The 26959-nt window shown below is 36.4% G+C and overlaps 1 protein-coding gene across 1 annotated transcript; it reads right to left on the bottom strand.

Annotated features, from left to right (window-relative positions):
• Positions 1 to 1121: 1121 nt before the first annotated feature.
• LOC132860383 (uncharacterized) lies at positions 1122 to 25921 on the bottom strand. Its single transcript, XM_060891572.1, has 11 exons — positions 25499 to 25921; positions 22129 to 22253; positions 21317 to 21519; positions 17009 to 17449; positions 16855 to 16959; positions 16598 to 16775; positions 3673 to 3794; positions 3425 to 3607; positions 2921 to 3063; positions 1976 to 2187; positions 1122 to 1625 (listed from the first exon to the last, which is right to left on the bottom strand). The coding sequence occupies exons 1-11, from the start codon at positions 25634 to 25636 to the stop codon at positions 1376 to 1378; spliced, it is 2100 nt and encodes a 699-aa protein (XP_060747555.1). The 5' UTR covers positions 25637 to 25921; the 3' UTR covers positions 1122 to 1375.
• Positions 25922 to 26959: the final 1038 nt, after the last annotated feature.

Raw genomic sequence — 26959 nt, forward strand, 5'->3', positions numbered from 1 at the left:
GGGAAAGTGGGGAAATTAGTGACATTACAGGACGTGTCATTTTATTTGAAACCACCAATGCATTTATGCAAAAATGGCCATAACATAGACAAATAATATTTATTTTGTGGGGGGAAAATTTGGGTATATATATATATATATATATATATATATATATATATATATATATATATATATATATATATATATATATATATATATATATAATACATTTTTTCATGGTGTATCAAAATGTAAGAAAAAACTTTAGAAAATATTTGACAATACATAAATGTATAAATAATACCAGTGGTATAGAAAATACATTAATATAACATAATACTTTGTACTGTTGTACCTGACAAATGATAGTACAGGAAAAAGTCATGCATAACATTTTAAAAAATAGAAATAAATAAAAAAGATGTATATTTAAAAAGAGAATTGACTTCTTCACATTTTATAAATTGGCTTGATAATTAAATGGTAAAAGAATGAGGTAGGAACCAACTATTACTGCAGTTTCTAATTCTGCTTATAATTATTTGACACATATTAGACCTTTACATTTTGAAAATAAGTTTTTTTTTTTTTTTTTATAAATTTGATATCATGTATATAGTAGCAAAATATTTTGTCAGTATACAGACACACTTTGTAGTCTAGAAACATTCAAATGGAGCAAATAGTTAGGGTTAGGGTTAGCTAACCCTAACCCTAACCTGTGTTCCTGTTTTCATGAAGCCATTTAAATTAATTAGCGGCATTAAGTGGCTGGATATTAGTTTTTCAATTTCAGTGGGTGTCATAGTCACATATCTCAATTTGTCTACCATATGAGTTGGTACATTTTCACATCTGACACTCTGCTTAACCCAGAAATAATATATTCAGTGTCCATAAGCATGATTCAGCTTTGGCATTATATAATAAGGACTGTACCAAAACTAATCTAATACTAAAACTAATGTGGATCACATCTTCACCATCTTGTGCTCTTGAGAAAAAGCACCATGAATTTTCTCTCATAAAATACTAAAAAATGGAGGCTGTGTCATTTGTTTGTCATTGATCATTTGTTGTGTCAACTACTTTGTTTTGCAGACAGTGTACTGTTAAAGACTCCAGATTTGTATTTAATCAGCTGAAACTGTCACTTCATGGGCTGTTTCCATCCTAAATTCCAGATACAGTGTATATACCATCACACTGTGGTAGGAACAATACTCTAGATGTTACCTTTATGCACACACTGCTGTATGTACACACTTTGTTAGTTCCATTAAGTTTCTGAGTGTCATCAACAGACCTGCTTGTTGGCCTCAACATGTGTTGCGCTGTGGTCCATTCGAGGTACTGAAGGCTAAGAAAGGCCCTTGTTTTCTTTGCAAAGTATCTAAATCTGCTGTACATCATGCTGTGAGAGAGGAGATTTAGCACGAGGCAGGAAGTTGGAGCTGCTGATCGCAGGAACAGGCGTGACAGTAGGCGCAGTCTGGATACTGCTGTGATCAGGCAGGCAGAGGCTGAGGCTGGCACACAGGGCACCCCAGTTCTGCTCACACTGTGCATGAATACGGTGGGTAATGGCAACACGCACCTCCTCACCACAACCCAGGAGGATGTTCACCAGTTCTACGTGAGGCCTAAAGGTATCAGAGAGAGAATCATCTTTATAAAAATGTCCAGTCACATCTACTAGATATTCAAAAGCTGAGAATGTTACTGCTAACATTATTTGTAATGATTCTCATGATCATTACAATAATAATAATAAATAATAATAATAATTTTTCACATTTGAAAAAAAAAGTATTTGCATTACCCCACTACACAGTGTAAAAGTAAAGCATTAATTTACATAAATAATTTGCCTTCGATTATTCTGTTTTAAATTACATTCTGCATGAAAACTCTTGAATACATAGTATACTGACTCAAAGACTTATGACACCAATTCAGTGGCTATAAATTAGTTTAAAAATAGACCACATACCCTCTTGGAAACAGATCCTGGAAGTGAATCATCTCCATCATGACGTTGGTGTTCTCCCTGACCACTGAGCAGAGGTTGTGTTTGTTGTAGCACTCGCGCTGCAGCTGGAACACCATCTCCTTCACAGAAACACACTTGCGACTGACACAGCTGAACTTGTGACGGAACCCATGTGCCATGCACTTCAATGCATCCTTGATGAATGATTTGCCCTGCAGCAAATACTACACTGTTGACATTCACATATTATGGGGTATCTTACCTAATGCAGATGAGCCAAACAAAGTTGAAATTTTAAATGACTTGCTGTGATTGAACTAGTAATAGTCATATGTAGTGTTTTCAGTATATGTGGAGCTGCTGTGCTTCTAGTGAGTAAAAAAAAATCAGAAAGTTATTTACTATACCATTTCAGTAATTGCCTCTATATATATATATATATATATATATATATATATATATATATATATATATATATATATATAAATAAATAAAATCAATCATGTGTTAGTTACGGTGTGTATATTTTCTATGCTATAATCTGTTTAAAATATATTTATCTGATTGGCTTCAAAGACATATTTCATTACTTTTTCTTATATGGCAGTCTAAATGATTTGGGTTCCAATTCTTTTGGCAATTGATTTTTAAGGGCCTTGGTCAGGGGCCCAGCATTGGCGTCTTGGCCGACCTGAGACTTCGGGCGCACAAACTTCCAATCACCAGGCTACCACATCACCCATGAACATAAACACAACGGCGATGGAAGGTTTCCTGTACAGAGTGACTAAGGTATAGAGAGAAAGCTGCAGCTGTTCACACAGATGTTTATAAGTGAATATGTGAAATTGTCTGAGAATCCTTGGTTCTCAGTGACAGTGTTTGTTTTTTTTACCCCAGCCAATTCATGATCGGTGGGTTACTGGTGTTAAGTGTGCTTCTTACCTGAGAGTCGAATTTGCCGGCGTTGTGCAGGAAGCTCATGCAGATGTCGTGCAGTCCCCGAATCTCACAGGAGTTGTTAGTGAAACACTCAAATGTACCGCATCCGACATCTCCAGCGCTCAGCAAACACTGCTGGATCTCCACTATAAAGCACGCAGGAGGACACATATACATATACACCAATACACATCATATTTACACCTAAACGAACATTTTATGTTGATACAGTATAAGGGGTTGAAAGAAGAGTATGAATACAAAACATTGCATCTACATCTACAGACTATTTGTAATTTGCTTTAAGTTAAAACAGTAGATTCCCAGAGTAAGTTTTCCTAACAATAAAAGTAAGAGACATAAGAGTCACAGGAATAAAGGGGAGTTTTGGACAGTTGTTTCTTACGCGCTTTTGGATGGAAAGTAACCTGCACTGAACAGGCTACAACTGAAACATGAACTTAAACACATAAACACAGACAAACCTATATTAGAGCTGGCTCTTACCTGCATCCTCTAGAGATAACCGTCTTTTGTGAGCATTAAGAGGCCTCTCCTTCGATGAGGTGTTATAAACATCGGCGGAATCCGCAGTGTCCACTTTGCGCTGTACAATCAACACAAGCACAACTACAGCCAAATTCACATGCATGTCTAGCAGTCTAATAAATCTGTCCAACAATGCAGAAGCTTGCTTTCAGTGCGCTTTGGGATGCCAGGAGCATAACCGTAAAACGCAGCTAAAGGCGACTAACCAAGTGCTGCATTAAACAGATGCGTAAAAGTGGAGCTGCAGAGGATGATGCACAGTGTGTCGGCTAGAACTCCAGTGTTTGAGGAAAGAGACAAGCAGGTGTTGTCAGTCTCCCAGCTTGGCCTATCACAAGCGCGGGAGTTACGTGCCACACCGCACACTGCCTTATTCATTAGGAGACGTAGATCAATGCGCCACCAGGGGTTACTATAGTTACCGGGTGGCGTTGTGGGATGTAGGCAAAGTGTGCAATAAAAGACTCAGATTTGAAGACTGTTGAAAAAAAGCATGGACATGTTTGAAACTTTTTGAAAGTAATATGCAAATGGATTTGTTTGAAAGTTTCTATATTTTATATGTGAGTGTAAATATGGTGCTTTTGATCCTCGTGGCTGACTTTAAAATTTGTATCTGCTGAAAATTGTAATAAACTTTGAAATGTCATTAATAAAGCATGCTTAAAAAGGAAGAAACAATAATGCTAAATTTGTGAAATGTAGCTTTGCAAACTGGACTAAAAATAAGTCCCCAAAGAGGTACTTATTAGACTACTTATAACCCTCACCATGACTGGGTATGAAACGATCATTCAGTAAGTGCTTTATTCTGATCAGGCTTAAAGTAGATCCAGAGACAATCCTCAGAATATGGAGGTAAAGGCAGGGCAACACACACATTAGCTTATCCTTATTCAGTTTATTTCCAATTAATCCTTATTTCAATTAACTAACATCTTTACTAATTTAGCTTATGCTGTTTTTGGAAGGTTGGAAGAAACAAAAGAACCTGGAGGACACATATACAGTCATGTGCATTCAGAGTCAAGGGTCAATGACCCTGAAGTTATTCCTTCATATACTGCATGAGGTTTCTCTGTTCTGCCCTCATGTAATACTACATGCAATTACCTGTCAATGTTAAGTTCATTATTAGTTTAACTAGTAGACTACATATGCATGTGGATAAAATTCTTAGTTTCTTTCCATTACAGACATTGCTTTTGTGGTTCAACAGAAGCATTAAAAAAAAACTAAACAAACTAATGAAACTGGCCTGGACAAAAATGATGGTACCCTAATATTTTGTTGCACAACCTTGGTAATCACTGCAATCAAGCGATTTCTCTAACTCTCAATGAGACTTCTGCACCTCTCAACATTTATTTTGGTTCACTCCTCGTGAACAAACTGCTCCAGACTTCATGTGTCAGCTCTTTCTACAGATGTTAAATAGGATATAGATCAGGACTCATAGAAGTCTACTTTGAAATGGTCCAATCATATAACTATTAGAGGAGATGAGAGTAATACATGTGCTGTATTGTTTCAGCAAGAACAGAGAAAGCTATGACTAATGGAAATGAAACACTGGAAAGTAATTAACAATCATAAAATAATGAAGGCATCACAATGCTTCAGCAGGTAGTGTTGGCGTGCCAAAGTTTCAGGTCCTGAAGTTGGATACTAAGCTCTGTGGGACGATTCCCATGGCCCTCCCTTATCAGTTTAGGTTTCCTTTGGGTTCTTAGTTTTAACTTTACATTCCAAAAACATGCTTGTGAGTAGACTGGCTTTAATCTGACCTAGTTGCGAATGAACATGTGGGTGTGGGTTTGGTGCCCTGTAATGGAATGGAAAATACTCAAACTCATTCTACCCACCCAGTGCACAAAGCAACTGTAGAAGATAAATGAGTATGTGATATGAAGTATATATAAGCAGGTATAGAAAGATAGTTTGATATAATTATCTGTTCAAAATCACTGTTAATCTTTGGTCATTGTTTCTGGCTAAAGAGTACAGTACATCACAATAAAAAATAACCTTAAAATGATTGTGCTTGTAAAGAAATTTATTTAAAATATCAGTAAGCTTACCTTTAGAGTTTCTAGCAATTCTATGCCTTATTCACAGTACCCAGTTCAATAAATTATAAGGCCACAATATATTCTGAGAAAAATTAATCATTGTTGAATTAGTGAGGGTGGAGTATGTTTCCTGTTTTTAAGAGTCAGTTCCACTAAATAGGCAATTAGTTAGTGCAATTTTGTTCTTGGGCCATAATGTCTTAATGCATTTGCTAACGTATCCATTGTAGCTCTTAGTTTTGTTTCAGTGTATATGTATCATTTATCATATGTCAGGAGAAACAGCAGAAACCATTGAACTAAACTATTGTGTTCTGTGGAACTCTAGAGTTTTTTAAGGACACGTTATGTACGAAACACAATTGGATGAGAAATTACAAACTGTCTTCATCAAAAACCCAGGGCCTCTGCACAGGCTCTCATGCATTTAGTTAAGATAATATTAAAATGTTTACAAAATTGGACTCTATAAGTGTAAAACCGTTTCTAGTTAGTATTCTTCTTTTTAGATTGAAATAGAAAAAGAATCATTTTTGTCGGTGTTTATATGGTGTAGTCTTGGTGGCTAATAGATTGTTTTACTCACATTTTAGCATCGCTATAACAAGCTACATTATCTTTCTATCTATATTCCATATTATGCATTAATGCTCGATGTGGTGCTTTGTTAAATTTGTAGTGAGTTTTGATGATTTACTTTACCATGGATAGCGTATGCACTATTTGTCTTCCCAAACCTCTATTTGGATGTTGTACATTTAAGTTATGCAGTATATAAACTAAATATGTGTCATATCCATGTGTTTTCTATTATGTTTGTATAAATTAAACATACCTGCTGATGCACTGAGACGAAAGAAATATGTGCATCTGATCAAGTAGCTAATATTACTGACAGGAAGAAGTTGCACTGAAAAAACAATTCTTTGGAACTTGAGCTACAATTCAAACAGTTTTAAAGATCAAATACCATTACTGCCAATAACATTTGTGCAAACACTTCAAAAGTATATTTGAAAATGATCCAAAGCTTTGGAATTGTTATTATAATGATTATAAAAAGGTAGAAATGTATAGTGCTGAATGTGCCACTATCTCTTATAACACTATAAAAGAGTATAAAATGAGCAACATTTTTATAGTGCAAATAGTTCACCATCTCTTGACTGATGTTAGTTCTTATCCTGTCTAAATTGCACTTCATGTGCCATGCCATGTCATCATTTTAATAACCTTGATAACTTGATAAGCCAGAACAGATGTGCTGTTTAATAAGTAACTATTATCTCCCAGGATATTTTGAGTGAAAATAGAAATAGGTTTAGAATTTGGTTTAGAAACACAGCAAATCAGTAGTTCCAGGGTCACTGAATGGTTCAGTGAACATAAAAATAATGTAAATTCTAATGTAAATAAATAATGTAAATAATGTAAAGCTCTGGACTCAAAAAACAATGTTTATCCCTCCAATACAAAGAGTATTATACGAAGAGTTTATACCAATGCACATTATGATAAACCACTTATGTGGGTATTTCCTTTTATTTGTCACCTCCTGTATCTTATCTACCATTTTGTGTGGTTATTGCAAGTTTGTGTTATTGTTAGTAAGATTTTTCAATTGCCTGATTACAAAAAGCAAGTGTGTGATCATGATTAATTCAGCTGTTAAAGCAGCCAGTGATGCAATTAGTGCAAAAGATTCAGTCATTCAGTCAACAGGTTTATCCAATGAACACATCTTAGGAGGCAACAGATATGGTATGGATAGCATCTAAGGTCACACTGGGAAAAAAGCCAGTTAAACATTACCAAAAAATTAAGAAGGTGGTAAAATCAGTCAGTCTGCCCAGTCAATCATGTCTAAAATCTTGCTAGTAAAGTATGATTTCCTCAAGCTGATCATATTTTTAATAACAATGTGCTGTAGAAAAATTTATTTAGTTTGTAATCAGATACCAGATATGAAACTGTCTATGATGCTTTTGTGTTATTACATCATCCACAGAACAGAGCAGTAGTAAAATGTTTGAAATACTTTATTAATGTAATTAAATGTAGTCAAAAAAAAAAACAGAAATTAACTTAAATAATCAATCAGTGAAAATGTACAGATCCTGACTAAAAGTATCTGTAGTAATATTTTCCTTTATTAAAGGTAAAATTAGTGCTCAACAAAATAAAGTAAAACTGTATGTTAATGTAATGAAAAAAAAAACATTTGGGTAAATATAATCTACATTTGATACAACTAATTCAAAATAATTTTTAGAGAAATACATTTTTGAACAATTATGTTAACTAATGAAGTGAACTAGGCTGAATGAGTAACACCTCGATTTTTTTAAAAGCATATAAAGAAAGAATAAAGAATAATGTTAGCTGGTTTGCTAACTTAGCCCAATGCTGTCTGGGTTTCAGTAATTTGCTAGGTTTGTAAGCTTGTTGGCCCATCAACACATCTCAGTCAGATCTTTCTAGATGCCCCAGAATGTAGTCATTTTATGTATTTTGTGGAATATACACAAGCTTGAGAGTAGGATTCAGTATGAGTGAAAAACCTATAGACCACTGTAGCCTCTAGCTAGGAGATGTTTTGATGAAGTCTCACATATTAGCCTGACTCAGACAGTTTCCAGTTCAACTTTTCATGCAATCTCTGTTATACCACCCCCACAAACCCCTTGAGGATTTGCATAACCTTTCAGTGTAAACCTAAATGACCTAGTTGCTAGCTGATTGACATGTGACCCCTGTCCAACAAACATGTTCTTACAAATACCTGTATCCATGAACTCTTGTACTATACCTTGTTATGGCTACAACGGCTGTGGAAAACATGTATTGCATGACTGCACTGTGAGACAAACAAATATGACTTAAAATTATAATGCTTAGAATGCCTTTTTTTGATCTGAATTGATTAAAACATTTAAATTTATAAAATATAACTGAGTAGGTTGATGTGCAAAAATATTTATTTTCTACCTTCCCAAACATCTTTTTATTAAAAATTACCATATGCATTTTGCTATCTATGGTAAATAAAACTCTGGGCTTTGATTTGGATCCATTGCAGGGTGAATATTTTGAACCTGTGTCCTGTTTCTACTATGATTAAAAAATATACACAGATCAGTAATAACATTAAAATAAACTACCTTATATTATATAGGTACCTGGCCATCCACATGAAATAAAACGTGATCAATCAGAACTGGCCACCTTCTTCCATTGCTCCAGGTCCAGTTCTGATGCGCATGTGCCCGCTGTAGTCACGTTTGATGGAGGACAGGGGTCAAAATGGGCACGCTAACCAGTCTGTTGCTATGCAGCCCCATACACAGCAAGTTGCAATGTCCTAACTTTCTACTATTGCCAGCCAGGATTAACCTTTTTTTTCATTAATTTGTGCCTCAATAGTTCTTGTGTGGATTCCGAACAGACAGACTCCAAATGCATACTGGGAGCACCTGCTGATTTGGAGGTCCTATGAGCCAGGTGTCTATCCATCACAATTTGGCCTTTGTCAAAGCCGCTCAGATTGTTACATTTACCTAGTTTTCCCGCTTCCAACACATTAACTTCAAAAACTGCCTATTCACTTGCTGCCTAATATATCCCACGCCTTGACAGGTGCCATTTTAATGAGACCAACATTATTCACATCACCTGTATTAGTATTAGGTCTGGCTGCGATATATCACAGTGAACAGGACAAACTTATGCAAATCTTGCTAGATGTATTGGAATATAATGATAACATTTATAGAATACTAGGGACTATTTTCCATGTCAAAGCTTTTTGTCATGTTCAGAGTAGAGTGAGTGTGTCACAGATCTAAATCATATCTGTTCTAATAATGTGTCAACCAAATAATATCACTGCACATTTTAAAAGTTAAATTTTATTACTCTTGTCATAATGCTGCAGGTATGATAAACTCCAGAATTATTGGCAGTAAGAAATATTGTATGACATAAATATTATAGGCAATTTTCTACTCAGACAAGTGGAGAAACCTAAAAGCCTATAAATTGTATTTTATTTCAAAAACATATGTACCATAAAGTATATAAAATAAATGCAAATTGACATCATTGAAAAAAATATTATTACAATTTTCCTAGTATCCAAGACCTATTGTTAACACTGAAATTTTCATTCAGATACATTACAACACAATCTCATAGTGACATATGAGTACATGACGGGTTCACTCCTTACCATAAAGACTCTATACAAAAGTACACAGTATTTCAGAATCACAAATCCAGTTTGGCCTGGCTGACAGCTTGCACAACACAAGGTCTTGTGATTACCTTAGGCAGGAGGCACTCACTTGGACTAATGGTAGGTATCTGAGTGCCCTGTCTCTCTCAAGAAACTGTTACCTCTTGGAAAGAAGTGTGGTAACAAAATCTATCACTGTTCAAAACAAGGGGTTTTATTCAACCTTTTTAGTGTTCATAAAAACAACAGTGTTTTCTTGCCCAGCTTGACATCTGACAGGATTGAGCCAGTTCTTTCCCTAAACAAATACATGGAAGCTGTTCTGAGAATGGTGTTCACCTCTTTTTGGACCTTCCCCCAGTGCTGAAGTTCTTTGGGGTCTTCTGTATAAATCTATGCAGCACTTTGTCTTGAAATGGGTATCTAAAAATGTATGTTTTACAAGCGATAACTTGAGTTAAATGTTTTGGGAGATAAGGTCAATCAGGAGTTTGAAGACTGATCTTTCCAAACGATTTACCTTGTGTATTCTGAAATCTGTATATTCAGTCAGTAAACAATATTTTAAACCTAAGACTGAAGGACATTCATATGTTTTAACAAATCTTGGACAGGTCTTAATGTTTAATATATATTGTGAATTGATATATAAGTGAATCTTGCTCCATCAAAAGCAAAACTGACCACACATCATGGAATATGAGAGGCAGGATCTCATGCCCAGGATCTCATATAACTATGTTAACATTTTGAAACGTTAAGAAAGAATGAGAAACATTTTGCTGAAAAATGCCATTAACCCACTGCGTTAGAAATTTTTATACTCCTTTCATTTGACATGTTCAGTGTTCAATCTGTTGAAATGACCAAAATGCCCATGCCTAGTGAATACAGGACACCACTTGTCTTTAAACTGCTTTTGTACCTATTTATCGTACATTTTCTGTGGAAACCTGTAGGGATACTTACAGGTTATTCTTACCTGGTTATTCAGCTGTTAGCAAGTTTAATGTCTGGCATCAAAGATGACTCGACTGGGACATCACTTTGCATAACTTTTCATAGAAATTGTTTCTTAAACAATTCTACCTTAGCAAATGTTATATAGCATTTCTTGTTGTGAAATTATTATACAACAAATATAAGTTAAGGGCAATTGGGCAATAGAATAAAACAATTTTGAAAATGAAAACAAAACTGAAATGAGATTAACTAAAAAAGTTAAAAGTTTTGATAATCTATTGATAATCTAATAATAATAATAATAATAATAATAATAATAATAATAATAATAATAATAATATCATATTTGTTTAAAAACACATTTAGTAAGCATGTAATCTGGTCAGGTACCAACTACTTTCAAGAGAGCAAGGGTTATTCCCATCCTAAAGAAACCTGATCTGGATCCATCAGACATCAGTAAATACAGAACGGTATCACTTCTCTCGTTTCTTTCAAAAACTCTTGAACGGATTGTCTATAATGAACTGTCTGTCTATCTCTCACAGAACATCCTCCAAGGAAGATCATCCAAACCAGTCTGGCTTTAAAGCAGCTCATTCCACAGAGACAGCCCTTTTGGATGTCTCTGAGAAACTACATGCTGCTAGATCAGACAAACTGTCATCCGTCCTTATCCTCCTTCACCTTTCAGCAGTGTTTGATACGGTCAACCACAAGACTCTCTTGTCCACCCTCAGGAGTCTTGGGATTTGCGGATCAGCTTGGGAATGGTTCGCTTCCTACCTTGAAGGACGCTCATATCAGGTAACATGGAGGGAAGTGGCATCTGCTCAGAGCCGATCGGCCCTATACGCTCACTACGCAAGCTGCGTAAGGCCCCGCAAACTTTAAAGTGTAGATGACAATATGAAGCGGAGCTATCCATCTGGCCATGAAAAGAGAAAAAAGAAACAAAATGAGAGTGAAATGCGAGAACAGCAACCAGGTAAACTTGTGTTCTCTTCAAGTTTGATGTCAGCAAGAACAAATAACAGTAAAGTTGATTCTGTCTCTAGTCTCTTATCTTACTAGCTAAATTAGCTGTGCAGTGCTGCCAGTGCATCTCTTGGCCTGTCTGTCACACAACAATTTATTGCGTGAACATTCGCGTGAATAAACGCCCAAGGGCAACGGTGTTTATAAACGGAAGCTCGATAACCGCGCCGCGCGTGTACATGCGTTCATATGTGCGTGCAATCGTGCACGAAATGAAACGCGCATGACACATGATTCCAGCAGAAATATCTGTGTGGTGACCAGTACAAAAAGTAGCGTGATAGCACTCCTAATGACAATGTTTATAGTCTCTCAATCAAGGTTACAACAACGTTAATGTAATATGGAAACCAGTGGATTTACATTGGAATGAGCATAATGCCAGGTCACTATGAATGCACATCCCTCAGTAAATAATAAGGTAGGAGGGCCCCTTAGCAGAATTTTGCTTAGGGCCCCAGAGAGGTCAGGATCTGTTCTGCATCTGCTCCACGCAGACTCTCCACTGGTGTCCCACAGGGCTCAGGACTTGGTCCTCTTCTTTTCTCTCTGTATACTCACTCTCTTGGTGAAGTTATTTCCTCACATGGGTTCTCTTACCAATGCTATGCTGATGATACACAACTTATCTTCTCTTTCCCACCCTCAGATACCACAGCTTCTGATCGTATCTCAGCATGTCTGGCAGAAATATCATCATGGATGACAGCTCATCACTTAAAGCTCAATCCTAGCAAAACTAAACTGCTGTTCATCCCAGGTGATTCATCCCCATATATATCCCTGCACAACGATCTGATCTCCCCTTCAGCCACAGCTCGCAACCTTGGAGTAACCATGGACAACCAACTGCCCTTTTCCTCTCATGTTGCTAATGTGACTCGCTCATGTCGGTTTCTTCTCTACAATATTAGAATTATTCGGCCATTCTTGTCCACACAGGCTGCTCAGGTACTTTTTCAGTCTCCTGTCATTTCAAGATTGGATTACTGCAATGCACTGCTGGCAGGTCTACCTATGAACCCAATTCGTCCTCTGCAAATGATCCAAAATGCAGCTGCACTGCTTGTTTTCAACCTGCCTAAGTTCTCGCATACCACCCCACTGCTGTGATCCCTCCACTGGCTTCCGGTAGCGGCACGCATCAGATTAATGCTGGCCTACAAAGCCAAAAATGGACCAGCTCCCTCTTACCTCAAAGCCCTCATCACTCCATGCACTGCACCCTGCACCCTCCGATCTACCAGCACTGCTTGACTGGTTCCACCATCTCTCAGGGTAAGAGGTAAGTGCACTACAAGACTCTTTTCTGTTCTGGCACCAAGGTGGTGGAATGAACTTCCCTAGGGGTCCGAATGGCTGAGTTACTGGCTATTTTCAAACGATGTTTGAAGACCTACTTATTCAGGAAACACTTCAACTAGCACTTCTTTCCCTATTTTTTGCATTAAAAAAAAAAACAAACTTTGAAACTTTTTCATTGTAACTTTGTAACAATGTTTTAAAATCATGGTATCTTAAGTATGTAACCTAGTGAACCAGCATTAATGTATCCAATAATAGAGATTTAAGCACTTCTGTACAGTATGTCGCTCTGGATAAGGGTGTCTGCCAAATGCTGTAAATGTAAATATATCGAATAAAGAGAAATATTAAATGAATTTGCCAGTAACTGTAATTTTGTACAAATCAGCAGTTTTGAGACAATATTGCTCCAAACACTTTGGCAATATTGTATGGACAATATGAGCAATAGCTATGCTTGGCAGTTGGCAGCTCTATTTGACACAAAGGCACCTCTGTTACTAGGATTACATGGAATGGAAAGTACCTTTGCTAAGCTGGGTCAAACAATGCACTTGGGCTTTTGCACATCTGGCATGCATGCAGCTAATCTCAGCTAGCCACTGAATGTAATGAATCTCCTCCACTATTGGGTGTAAAAGGAAAAAAAGTGGAGCAATTAAACTCAACAGATGCAAGAAGGCTTTGCTAAGGAATGTGGATTTAATTGTTGTGGCTTGAGCAGCACACAAGTGACCTGCAGCTGCGTTTCAGTGTGATTAATTTTCCTATCCCCATTCAAATAATTACTCTGGTGATTTATAAATGTCCAGAAGACAAATGCAATGTCAGTTGAGACTTCCCTTGACCCCTTCCCCCCTGTGATGCCCTGAACATACAATTTCACACTACATTAGCAAAGCTCTCTAAGGACATGAGTTTTTAATTGCTGCATATCATAGGCCAAAAAGTGCTGGATAACTCTAACTTTTTTACAATGCAGGTTTTCACTTTTATAAAATGTCTTTGTACAGTATCTACACTAAATTATTGAGATAACAGCATTTGCTATTATGCCATTAGCTTTGATAAATATTCATCCTGGTGGAATCCAAAGTTTATCCTGGTAACACAGCGTGTATGACTAGAGAACTTTGCAGGGGATCATGTGCATAAAACATTAATATACTCGTCCACATATCGGGGCAATTTAAGATAACTAGTTAATCAAATGTTCTTGGACAGTAGGAGAAAACCACACAGACAGTAACTAATTCAGGATTTTACCCTTGACCCAGGATGTGTGAGACAGTAATGTCTGATTACAGCTGCAATTGAGACTATACTGAAAAGCTATTGAGATGAATCATAATACAGATATTTAGTTATTATTTAGCTTCTGTTTACACTGCATCTTGAATATGTGCACATTAAGAGGGCTTTACAGGAATTAGGAAGATCCTATAAACTGTATTTTTAACTAGTTCTGCCCTGAATAAGCTGTTTAACATAAAAGGTGTTTCATATAGTCCAAAAGACAAAATAATAACTGAATTTACACAAACGAAACAGTTCAAAAGTTTATATTTCCTTGATTCTCAATACTGTGTTGTTAAGTTGATGACCTATGACTTTTTATTTTGGGATATTTCTTCATGAGTCTCTTGTTTGTCCTGAGCATTAAGACTGCCCACAATTCTTCAGAAAAATTCTCCAGATTCTGCACAACCTTTGCTCTTCCAGCATCTTCAGCATATTTTCCCCCTTTCCAACAGAAGCTCTATGATTTTATGATTAATCTTTTCATACTGAGCACAACTGAGGGACTTGTACACAACTATTACAAAAGGTACAAAAATTCACTAGTGCTCAAGAAGGCAACTTGACATATTAAGGGCTGGGGGGGTGTATTGTTATTATTTTGTGTTCTGGAAAACAACTAAATATCTTTCATAGCTTCTGAAGAACAGTACTAAATGAAAAAAAAAGAAATTCTTTGAACAAAATAATTTACACTTATCTTCCTGTTTAAAATTTGTGAGCAGTTTTAGCTTTAGTTTTAGATGTCAGGATCACTGGTATCTTAGAAGTAGCATGTGCATGATGTGGGGGTGTTATAATAGGTATGCTTATGATCATGTGATGGTAAGGACAATGTACATTGTGTACAGAGTGCAAGCCAGGACTCCAGCAAGACTAGCTATGACAGCATATCTAACAGAAGGTGACAGATATGAGGTCTTCCTAAAACATAAAGTGGACATGCACAGAGGCTCAGGATTTATTTGACTGTTTCTTATAACTAATCAGTTTGTGCATGGAAATGGTGACTTCTCTATGCCACCAAGCTAAAGTTTGGTGTTCCTCAAGATTCTGTTTTAGGTCCACTGCTTATTTCTTTATGTATGCTATGTTTGGTTAAAACTGATAATAAACATGGTATTAACTTTAACTGTTATGCTGATGACACGGTTATATGTTTTAGCAAACCAGATGACAGACACTAGCTTAATAGAGCTAAGAAATGTGTAAATTAAAGTAGACAGTTGATGCTCGTTAACTTCCTCCTACTTAATTCTGACTTCTTTTCAGAAGTAACTTTTCAGATGGCCTTTGTTTCACCATGTGCCGCAGTACAAAAAAATACTGACTAGTCTTTCATTTAAGAGAACCTTTTTTTTTCACCTCAGAAATACTGCTAAGATGAGCACTATACAATGCAGAAATATTAGTTCATTCATTTGTTACCTCTCAGTTGTATTATCCCTTTAATCCCTTTTGTCTGGATTAGATTAGATTAGATTCAACTTTATTGTCATTACACATGTACAAGTACAAGGCAACGAAATGCAGTTTAGGTCTAACCAGAGTGCAATAGCAGCAGGATAAAAGTGCAGGATATACAGTTTTTACAAGACTTAGATAAGTTAAATAAGTTAAAGAAAATGGTAATATGAAGTGACTTACAGATGTGTGTGTACTATGAACATAATATACAGATGGCTATAGTTATAACTGAAATTTACAGAAGGATGCAACAAAATATATGGCTATTGCTATAAACAGTAATTTACAGATGTGTATGTACTATGAATATAATATACAGGTGAATATATATTTGCTATAAAAATAATATACAGATGAATATATATGTAATATGAATATTATATGCAGATGGCTATTAGTATAAACTGAAATTTACAGAATGGTATGTGCTATAAACAAAATATATGGCTATTGGTATAATATATTGCTGTTACTATAAACAGAAATCAGGTGGGTATATACAATGATAAGGCAATGGTGAGCAGCAATGCAAAAAAAGAGAGCAAGTGTGCAAGTGAGCATAGTTTGTGTAATAGTCCATTAGTGCAATAACGTCCATTTGTGTGAACAGTCCATTAGCGCAATAACGAAGTGTGAGGGGGAGATGTAACAATCTATGAAGGACAGTAGGATCAGCGAGGGGCAGAGTTCAATAAAGAGACAGCTCTAGGAAAAAAGCTGTTCTTTAGTCGGCTGGTCCTGGTCCGGAGGCACCTGAAACGCCTGCCGGGGGGCAGAAGTGAAAACAGTCTATGGGCGGGATGAGAGGAATCCTTAAGAATGCTGCGAGCTTGACGCAGACAGCGTTTCTTCTGGATGTCCTCCATGGCTGGAAGTGGAGTCCCTGTGATGCGCTGGGTGGTTTTCACCACCCGCTGCAATGCCCTGCGCTCTGAAACAGAGCAGCTTCCATACCAGACTGTGACACAGCTGGTCAGGATGCTTTCTATTGCACAGCGGTAGAAGTTCACCAGGATATCCAAGGAAAGCTGATTTTTCTTTAGTGTCCTCACGGAAAAAGAGGTGCTGGTGAGCCTTCTTGACCAGGCTGGAGGTGTTGGTAGTCCAGGACAGGTCTGCTGAGATGTGGATCCCCAGGAACTTGAAACTGGAAAAGCGCTCAACAGCCATCCCATTGATGTGGATGTCGTGTCCCTCTTGTCTCGTTCCTGAAGTCCACAATGAGCTCCTTTTTCTTGGAGGTGTTAAGGAGCAAGTTATTGTCGTTGCACCATGTGGCTAGGTGCTGGATCTCCTCCCTGTAGGCAGTCTCATCATTGTTGGTGATGAGACGGATCACTGTAGTGTCATCTGCAAACTTGATGATGGACTTAGATCCATACACAGGCCTGCAGTCGGAGGTGAAGAGGGAGTAGAGGAAGGGGCTCAACACACAGCCTTGTGGTACACCAGTGTTGAGTGTGATGGTGTTTGAGCAGATGGAGCCTGATCGAACCTGCTGGGGTCTGTTGGTCAGAAAGTCCATAATCCAGTTGCAAGTTGTGGTGTTAATGCCCAGATCTATTAATCTGGCTATTAACTTGGATGGAATGATGGTGTTAAATGCTGAGATGAAGTCAACAAACAACATACGTGCATAAGTTTTCTGTTAGGTGAATAAGATTTAGTCCAGAATGCAGCATCTAGCGTCCCAACTAAAAGACTACAGCAGATCTTTCTTTTATAAAGCTCTCTACAGTGGCAGATCTTTTTTTTATAAAGCCCCACAGTTATGGAACAGCCTTCCAATTAGTTTGGGACTTCGGGCACAGTAACAGTGTTTACAGTATGTCTAGGTTGAAAACATATTTATTAATTAGGCAATGAGCATTTTGTTGAACTAGGGTGTTTGGATATTGTTCCTTTTACCAAATTGTCTTCAGTTCCCAAAGTGTGTAAAAGACTCCTCCCTAAACCTTTAATGGAATTCAAGTAAGAGGTTTTGAATTCAAGCCTTCTTGAATTATTTTTGCTGTATGTTTGAGGTTGTCTTGGTGAAATGTCCATCTTTTGGCACTTATTCATTTTCTTCCCTTATTCTAACTTTCCTAATGCATCAATCCATACGTTTTGTTCAATGATGTGTAATACATTATTAGAGAAGCAGCCTCATATCATGATGCGTTCACCTCTGTACTTCACAAAGATGGGTATGGTGTTCTTGTGATCATACACACAACCCTTCTTTCTCCAAACATAAGCGGAATTACTGAGTTCTATTTTATAAATTGGCCATTTATTGTTTCAAAAGAGTTGCATATATTACCTAGCAGTAATGCCTGTAGCTACATTGAGTGCATGCACCACATTCAAACTCCTGGAGTTTTTGGGACCCTCCACATATATACACCAGTTAATCATAACATTGACATTTTACTGGTGAAATGAGGAACACTGATTACCTCATTATGATGGCACCTGTCAAGGGGTGGGAACAATTGGCATAAAGTGAACTAGCAGTTCTTGAAGGTGTAGTGTTGGGAAAAATTGCAAGATGAATGGATCTGAGCAACTTTTGCCAGGGCCAAATCGTGGTCCAAATCATCTCCAAAATGACAGGTCTTGTAAAGTGTTCACAATATGCGGTGATTAGATAAATCAAATTGATCTGAAGAACAGATCAAAAGTCATTTAAGGAAGGACAACCAGTGATTTGGCAACCTTGTCATGAATGTCTAAGGGTCGATGCACGGAAGGAACAGAGACCAGCCCATCTGGTCCAATCCAGAAGAACTACTGTCACACAAACTGGTCAAAAGAGTTTATGTTGGCTATGAAAGAAACACTTCAGAACAAGCAGTGCCACCACCGAAAGTACATGCAACGAGCACATGAAAATCAGCACTGGACCATGAAACAATTGAAGAATCTGTCTAAACTTAAGTCAATGATGTGAAAGCACAACAATACCAGATTAACATTTAGCTAATTAAATATATTGCATGAAAGCACACACACTGTGTTTATGCAATTTTACGAACCCAAGTGGGCTTGGACATCAAAAATGAATTCAGGTAATTTACAAAAAGTAACTAATCTAAATATACATTTATAAAAACGTACTGTACTCTGATCACAAGTAACATCTGTAATCAGATTATTGCATTATCTTATCTGTCAGTATCCTGACTATTCCATGAGTTATGAAACTGTTTAACTATGCATACAACTTGGTTTTCTTCACCTCAAAAGAACTCCACTTTTCTCACAATCATGACATCTTGAAGAGATGAGAGATGATAATAATTAGTAGTAAAAAAATCTCTGCCATGACAGAAATTGGTGAGTACAGACAACCTCCCAGTCGACACAACTCAGCCTCCAGTTAATGGTCAGATCAGGTTTCGCCAGATGGGGAGAGGGGGACAAAGTATCTTTAACATGGCAGCAGTCACACGACCAAGCCAGTAAAGGAAATCTGAGATCATTGCTGGCTCAAGCTTGGTTTATATTCTGATGAACATTTTTCTGCTGAACACAAAAGAGAGGCTAAAGATGTTGAGCCCTGAGGCTTAATTGACAGGTGGTGCAATGCTATGTCCTCAAATATACATGGACATTATGTGCTATAGTGCCTAAAAATTGTCAACAATATGTTCACAATAACAGAGCCTGAAAATCGTCAACAATATCCTGACAATAACAGCAAGGCTACATATGCTAAATACTGTGCATATAAAATGTCAATATATCCCTGATAAAATTGCAATTTTTACAATGTAATAAAATTAAACCACGACAACTCATGTCATAGCTTTAACCATATTTAATTTGCACACCCTTTTAACCACTATTTTACAGCACCCTTTACCTGCCTGGTCTAATGTTTGATTCAGTTCTACCTAGGTTTCTACATACGAATCATGCAGCTCCTTGAATGTTGCTGTAAATCTCTCTCTCACTCACTCACTCTTATTTATTTATACATACATACATATATATACACATGTGTGTGTGTGTGTGTGTGTGTGTGTGTGTGTGTGTGTGTGTGTGTGTGTGTGTGTATGTATATATATATATATATTACACACACACATTATATATATATATATATATATATATATATATATATATATATACACACATATACATACATACATTATATATATACACACATATGTACCCACAATTGTTTATCATTTTAAGGGTGGAAAATGATCTGACATGACTGATCTTAAGTTAGGTTTACTTTTTAACATCACAAAAAACTGTGATTTTATTCTATTATAGTATAAAATAGTATATTATATAATATTATAGTATAAAATAGTTACAATAGTTAAAATATTTTGTAATTTCAAGAGAAAATATGAGCATATTAAAATCATCTATTAATACCAACTACCCAAAATTTAACCTTAATATCCAAAACTTTACTAGTTTACAAAAACTAGTTTTTTCAATTTTACTTTTAAATATACTTCAATCTTACCCTTTGAAGAAAGCATTTTATTTGATAACAAGTGTATAGCTGAGGACACATTACAAATGTGCCAAATCTTGCAAACCAAAGTTAATCTCAAATGTTACATTGTGGTACATTCTCAGAAGAATGGTGGTGAAAGACATAAACAAGACTTGTAGACCTTTATCCCAGTGGAAGAACACTATGTCCCTTAAAAAAAAGGCCCTGCCACAGCAATGATTCCATCACTTGACACCATGTATGAGTTGGACAGAACACAGTGACCTTTCATAAACACTTACTCTGCTTAATGTCCAGTTGTGAAAGAAAAAAATAAATCTTCCTCAGCATGTCATCACTGCAAAGAATCCTGGATAAATGCAGCAGCAGGCCATGGGCCAGTCATTAATCTCTGTGGTTCCCACCAATAAAATGGAATCTGCCAGAATACTTATGAAGTAGAATTTCATGAAGAACTTAAGAAGCATTTCCCTGCATAACCTATTATAAGCAGAAAAAGGAAGCATTTCACAAATGTGAAACGTCAGATTGTGTTCAGATTCCTCATCACAAAAATTATTTACATGACATCAGTTAAACAAGATATTCTTCTTTCACCCATGCTAATTTTATGGATGCTTTCACACACAGGTCAAAGATCATTTCGCTCTCTTGTTTTACAAATGCAAACACACAAGGTCTGTCCAGCTGAGAAGGTTCCCACACAAAGTGTAAATCCAGTTTGGATGCAAGTCCTTAGCCAATAACCCTGATGCTCCAGGTCATTAGAATCCAGAAAAAGCACAATTGGCATCACAGAGTGCCTACATTATAAAACACGTGAAACAGAGTTGAGACAATATTGAAATATAACAAACATCTAATAAGTATTATGTGAGTTATCATGATTCAAATAAATATCTGCTAAGCCACATAAAAAGATAACTTTATACAAGTTCTATAATGTGGAATGGTGGTGGTTACTTACATGGTTAACATAAAGATAAGATAATGTGAACTTTTACCTTATTGTGCCTTTGTTGTGCTGGTGTTGCTAGCAGCATCTTGCTGCTCTGTGTCGGTCGATGAATTCAACACTCCTTCTTCTTTCTTCTCTGAGTCCAGGAAGTCATGAATTGCTTTCTCAATGTGTGGACGGAAAATATGGTTCAGCTTTGGATCCACCACCTGAGTTATAATTCGGTCCACACCAGACTCCAACATTCCAGACCTACGAAAACAGAGGAAAACTTCCGGTAGTTAATAAAGCCCATTTGCAGTGCAATAAGATAAATCCTGAGGGAAAAAAACAGCTATTTTTATTATATGTAACCTCATTATGGTGCTAACAGAGGATAATGTCTTTCAAATGTTAAAAGAAAATCAACAATATTAACAGAAGGTTAAATGCGTAGTTGTGGCCTTGTTTCTGTTCTTCTGCTAATACAACTCATAAGCCACTTGTGGGTAAAAATCTTAATTTTTACTTATTCGCACTTTATGAATAACACAACTGTTGAGAATTGAGTTAGACAGTGTTTTAGCAATCACTCAATTCATATATCACATTCTTCCATTTCTAATTATTGATTAGTAATTAGAAATGTACTATTAATTTCTGTTTTAAAACTGAATCATGAGACAATTAAATAATATCTACTCCTCTTGTCCTGATTCTCTGCAATATGTACAAATGTACGGCTGCAACAATTACAATGAAAAATAATTTCATTATCAATTAGTTGGACTGTGAAGAATAGTGTGGCATGCTACAATACATCACTTCATTAAGACTAAAAATACATCTGATAGTAAAGTAGGGCATTAATTCTTGACCTACTGTACTACACTCTGTCGCAGACCATTGCGCACTTGGTTCTTGTTGATGGATGGACTCCAGTCCTGTGTGCTCAGGTGATTAGCTACAAAGTTGTCCACTTTCTGCCGCAAATTCTGATAAGCTGGCTAGAAAAGAATAAGAGGAGTTCATTTAATATACATACGAAGAATATATAATTTGTTGGCTTCACAATGAAAGAGCACTTAGTTATATGGATTGTTGTGCAATGAACTTCAATGAAGTCAGTTTAATGATTAAAGGGTTACATTTTTCACCTTTTTTGTCATTATCGTCACCTGCTATTTAAAGATAATAACTTGATCAATAGAGGAAAACCACTTAACTGATTACAAAACACACTTTCTGCTGCTTTATGCTATGCTTTTTAACTATGCAGGTCATATCTAGATGAGATCTTTAAAATTTTAGACTCTCCGAAACTAAATGGTTTAATATGATTTAATTACTCCACTGTGTTTATTAATCCTGTGTTCACAAGGTCTTTTACAAATTCAAAGGTGCTTTAAAATATTGGTTAAAAGGGTGTGCAAGTTAAATGTGGTTAAAGCTCTGACATGATTGGTTGTGGTTTAATTTGATTACAAAACATGCATTTATTTACCATCTCTTTTAGTGAATGATCTTCATATATTTATATTCCAAAATATATAAATAATCACAGCATACTTAAATCAATTTTAAAACTTAGACGATAAGTACAAATTTCTAATTGAAACTAGTTGTTGTATAAGAAGGTGCAGTATTCTTGTTCTCTCTGTGGTCTTGAGTTTATAGCTGCTATATTTTCTGCACATCTGAAATTTATTACTGTGCTCTCCGGTTTTGTATTCAAAAGTCTCAGAATCTTTGCTAGTACAATTAGTAGGAAGGTATCCATATACAGTCAGGTCCATAAATATTGGGACATCGACACAATTCTAACATTTTTGGCTCTATACACCACCACAATGGATTTGAAATGAAACGAACAAGTTGTGCTTTAACTGCAGACTGTCAGCTTTAATTTGAGGGCATTTACATCCAAATCAGATGAACAGTGTAGGAATTACAACAGTTTGCATATGTGCCTCCCACTTGTTAAGGGACCAAAAGTAATGGGACAGAATAATAATCATAAATCAAACTTTCACTTTTTAATACTTGGTTGCAAATCCTTTACAGTCAATTACAGCCTGAAGTCTGGAACGCATAGACATCACCAGACGCTGGGTTTCATCCCTGGTGATGCTCTGCCAGGCCTCTACTGCAACTGTCTTCAGTTCCTGCTTGTTCCTGGGGCATTTTCCCTTCAGTTTTGTCTTCAGCATGTGAAATGCATGCTCAATCTGATTCAGGTCAGATGATTGACTTGGCCATTGCATAACATTCCACTTTTTTCCCTTAAAAAACTCTTTGGTTGCTTTTGCAGTATGCTTTGGGTCATTGTCCATCTGCACTGTGAAGCGCCGTCCAATGAGTTCTGAAGCATTTGGCTTAATATGAGCAAATAATATTGCCCGAAACACTTCAGAATTCATTCTGCTGCTTTTGTCAGCAGTCACATCATCAATAAATACAAGAGAACCAGTTCCATTGGCAGCCATACATGCCCACGCCATGACACTACCACTGATGATGTGGTATGCTTAGGATCATGAGCAGTTCCTTTCCTTCTCCATACTCTTCTCTTCCCATCACTCTGGTACAAGTTGATATTGGTCTCATCTGTCCATAGGATGTTGTTCCAGAACTGTGGAGGCTTTTTTAGATGTTGTTTGGCAAACTCTAATCTGGCCTTCCTCACCAATGGTTTACATCTTGTGGTGAACCCTCTGTATTCACGCTGGTGAAGACTTCTCTTGATTGTTGACTTTGACACACATACACCTACCTCCTGGAGAGTGTTCTTGATCTGGCCAACTGTTGTGAAGGGTGTTTTCTTCACCAGGGCAAGAATTCTTCGGTCATCCACCACAGTTGTTTTCCGTGGTCTTCCGGGTCTTTTGGGGTTGCTGAGCTCACTGGTGCGTTCCTTCTTTTTAATAATGTTCCAAACAGTTGTTTTGGGCACGGCTAATGTTTTTGCTATCTCTCTGATGGATTTGTTTTGTTTTTTCAGCCTAATGATGGCTTGCTTCACTGTTAGTGACAGCTCTTTGGATCTCATCTTGGAGAGTTGACAGCAACAAATTCCAAATGCAAATAGCACACTTGAAATGAACTCTGGACCTTTTATCTGCTCATTGTAATTGGTATAATGAGGGAATAACACACACCTGGCCATGGAACAGCGTAGAAGCCAATTGGCCCATTACTTTTGGTCCGTTAACAAGTGGGAGGCACATATGCAAACTGTTGTAATTCCTACACCGTTCACCTGATTTGGATGTAAATGCCCTCAAATTAAAGCTGACAGTCTGTGGTTAAAGCACAACTTGTTAGTTTCATTTCAAATCCATTGTGGTGGTGTATAGAGCCAAAAATGTTAGAATTGTGTCGATGTCCCAATATTTATGGACCTGACTGTAATCACCATGTTCCTGTTGGTTTTCTCTGGTAATTTTTTATATGCATGAGCGATGGGTAGTTGCTCAATGTAGAAATAAAAGCTGCCAAATTTACAAGGTTTAGGGTGTTGTTTATATCGGTTATTTACAGAAAATTAATTAAACTACAATTGTCCACCAGGTGTTGTCTTCTAATTGACCTGCATAGATGTCAACATTTCAAAATAGTCTGTGGCCCGTGTGTGTGTCTTTTATGCAGTTGATATTAGAATCTAAAGTTTGTTCGCTGTTTGTTTCTCTCTTCTGTATCTTATTTGTGGAGTACATGTTGGCCATTAGTAATGACAGAGTTTGGTGTCAGCACTCATGGAGATCAGCACACAGTATAACGTTACTCTTGACTTGTCACACCTTCAACAGAACCATTATTCTCACAAAAAAAACACTACTCTGGATAACAGAAGTATCTGCTCTAATCCATTCAACTTACAGATACATCCATTGGTTACCTCTGTAAAATACAGCTTGTTTTTTTATTTTTGCTAAGATAAATATCATTAACTTTAAACACACTATTCTCCACTTAAGGAGGACATTTCGAGTTATGACTTCCAACTTTACAATGAAGTGTAACTCAGTACATATAAAAATATCACTGTGTGTGAATAAAAAGCAAAGACAAACAAGGGCCCCAAGAAATAAGATGTTCAGAGAAGCCACATTATTTCATAAAACGTGTCGAAATTTACATTTTGTCACCACAGGAATTCCATAGTATACAAAGAGGCTAAACATAAGCACACCCACTGTGTAACATTGACGCTAGCTAGTCACACTTAGCTAGCTAGTGATGTAAATTTCACCTTGGTGTCCACGTCTGCTAGACAGTCCCTCCTGAACTCGTCGAAAAGACCTCGGTTCTTTAGATGTTCCACGATTAGTGTGATGAGCTGGGGATCTCCTGGAGGAAGACCAGAGCCACTATTTGCGTTTTCAGCCATACTTTGTTTGATTAACCTGATTATTAGCAAACTAGATTGATGTAGCCAATAGTAGCTAGCAAAAATAATGCTAAGCTAACAAGTTATGAAGTTGCGTTGCTTGGTTTCGAAATATCTTTTTTTGGCACGTAAGGGGAAGATGCTCGCCCTTTTTGTTAAATAATACGACGAGCTTTCAGTAAAAGCATAAGCAAAGTCAACAAAACAGCACTGCTAACACACTGAGTTAACAACACTTCCCAGTCCTCTGCTTTGTTGTGTTGGTTTGCTCAGGAAATTTTACCGCCACCTGCTGTCTCATCACCGCATCGTCTAAAGATATACACAAGCTGTGTGTAAATAGATTTTTGTTTTTTTTTTTGTCATAAATTACAAATGTGAATCATTTAAAACAAATTATAAATGTGATTCTTAATATCGGTGCAATAATCAGTTTTTTTTTATTTAAGAAGAAATCCACTTCTTGCACTTAAAATTGTTTTGTTTATCTTTACATGTGTTCATATCTTTTAATATGAAAATATTTGTGAGCCTTCACAAGTCATAACTGAGAAACTTTATACATAAATGTAAATCTAAATTTTAGTTCATAATGTTACATAAAAGTCAGAAACTAAGAAAAACTAAAAAAAGAAAAAAAGTTATGTATAACTATCATAAATAATGCTAATATTTATAATAGAAAACAATATAAAACGTATAGTAAATTGTTGCTTCAATCCTCATAACCTGAAATCCTTAAAACTCAAAATGACAGATGTTTTCTTATTTGTTTGTCTTCATCTGGGTTGTAGTGATGGTGAGATAAAGCTTCATGAAGCATTCAAGTTTTGAATGACAAAAATGGTTCATTTCTCAAGGCTTCGTGTGTCCACTAGATGCCTCTAGTGGTGGAAAAATAGGCTTCTGTAGCATGTTAAACTGTTTTAGATGACAGCACTTCTTTTGTAAAACCTGAGACAAAAATAAATAAATGGCTGATGTACAACATGTAAAATAACTTTCTTGAATTCAAATATGTATTAGTATACTGATTTCATGCACCATGGACATCTAACATACAACAAAGTGTTGTATGTTAAAAAAATTAAACATACAAACATTAAACAATACCACCAATAAATGCAGGGATTTAGAGAAAGATCAGATTTGTAAAGTGCATAAACAATAACAATGATGTACATATAAAGTGTTTAATATAAATTATGATCATTCAAAGTAAACTAATAAGAGGTAGGTTGCAAATAACATGTAGTATATCATTCATGTGTCTAACATTTTGTATGAATAAATTAAAGGTAGCCTATATATACTCACCATCCA

The sequence above is a fragment of the Tachysurus vachellii genome, chromosome 17 (assembly GCF_030014155.1).
Source record: "Tachysurus vachellii isolate PV-2020 chromosome 17, HZAU_Pvac_v1, whole genome shotgun sequence".
Taxonomy (NCBI): Eukaryota; Metazoa; Chordata; class Actinopteri; order Siluriformes; family Bagridae; genus Tachysurus; species Tachysurus vachellii.

Excerpts from the sequence above, each read along its gene's own strand:
- LOC132860383 (XM_060891572.1), bottom strand. The coding sequence starts at position 25,636 with ATGGCTGAAAACGCAAATAGTGGCTCTGGTCTTCCTCCAGGAGATCCC. Across the intron at positions 16,776-16,854 it reads AGCTTTCCTTGGATATCCTG|AGCGCAGGGCATTGCAGCGG; the intron begins GTGAACTTCTAC and ends GCTCTGTTTCAG. Across the intron at positions 2,188-2,920 it reads CCGGCAAATTCGACTCTCAG|GGCAAATCATTCATCAAGGA; the intron begins GTAAGAAGCACA and ends TATTTGCTGCAG.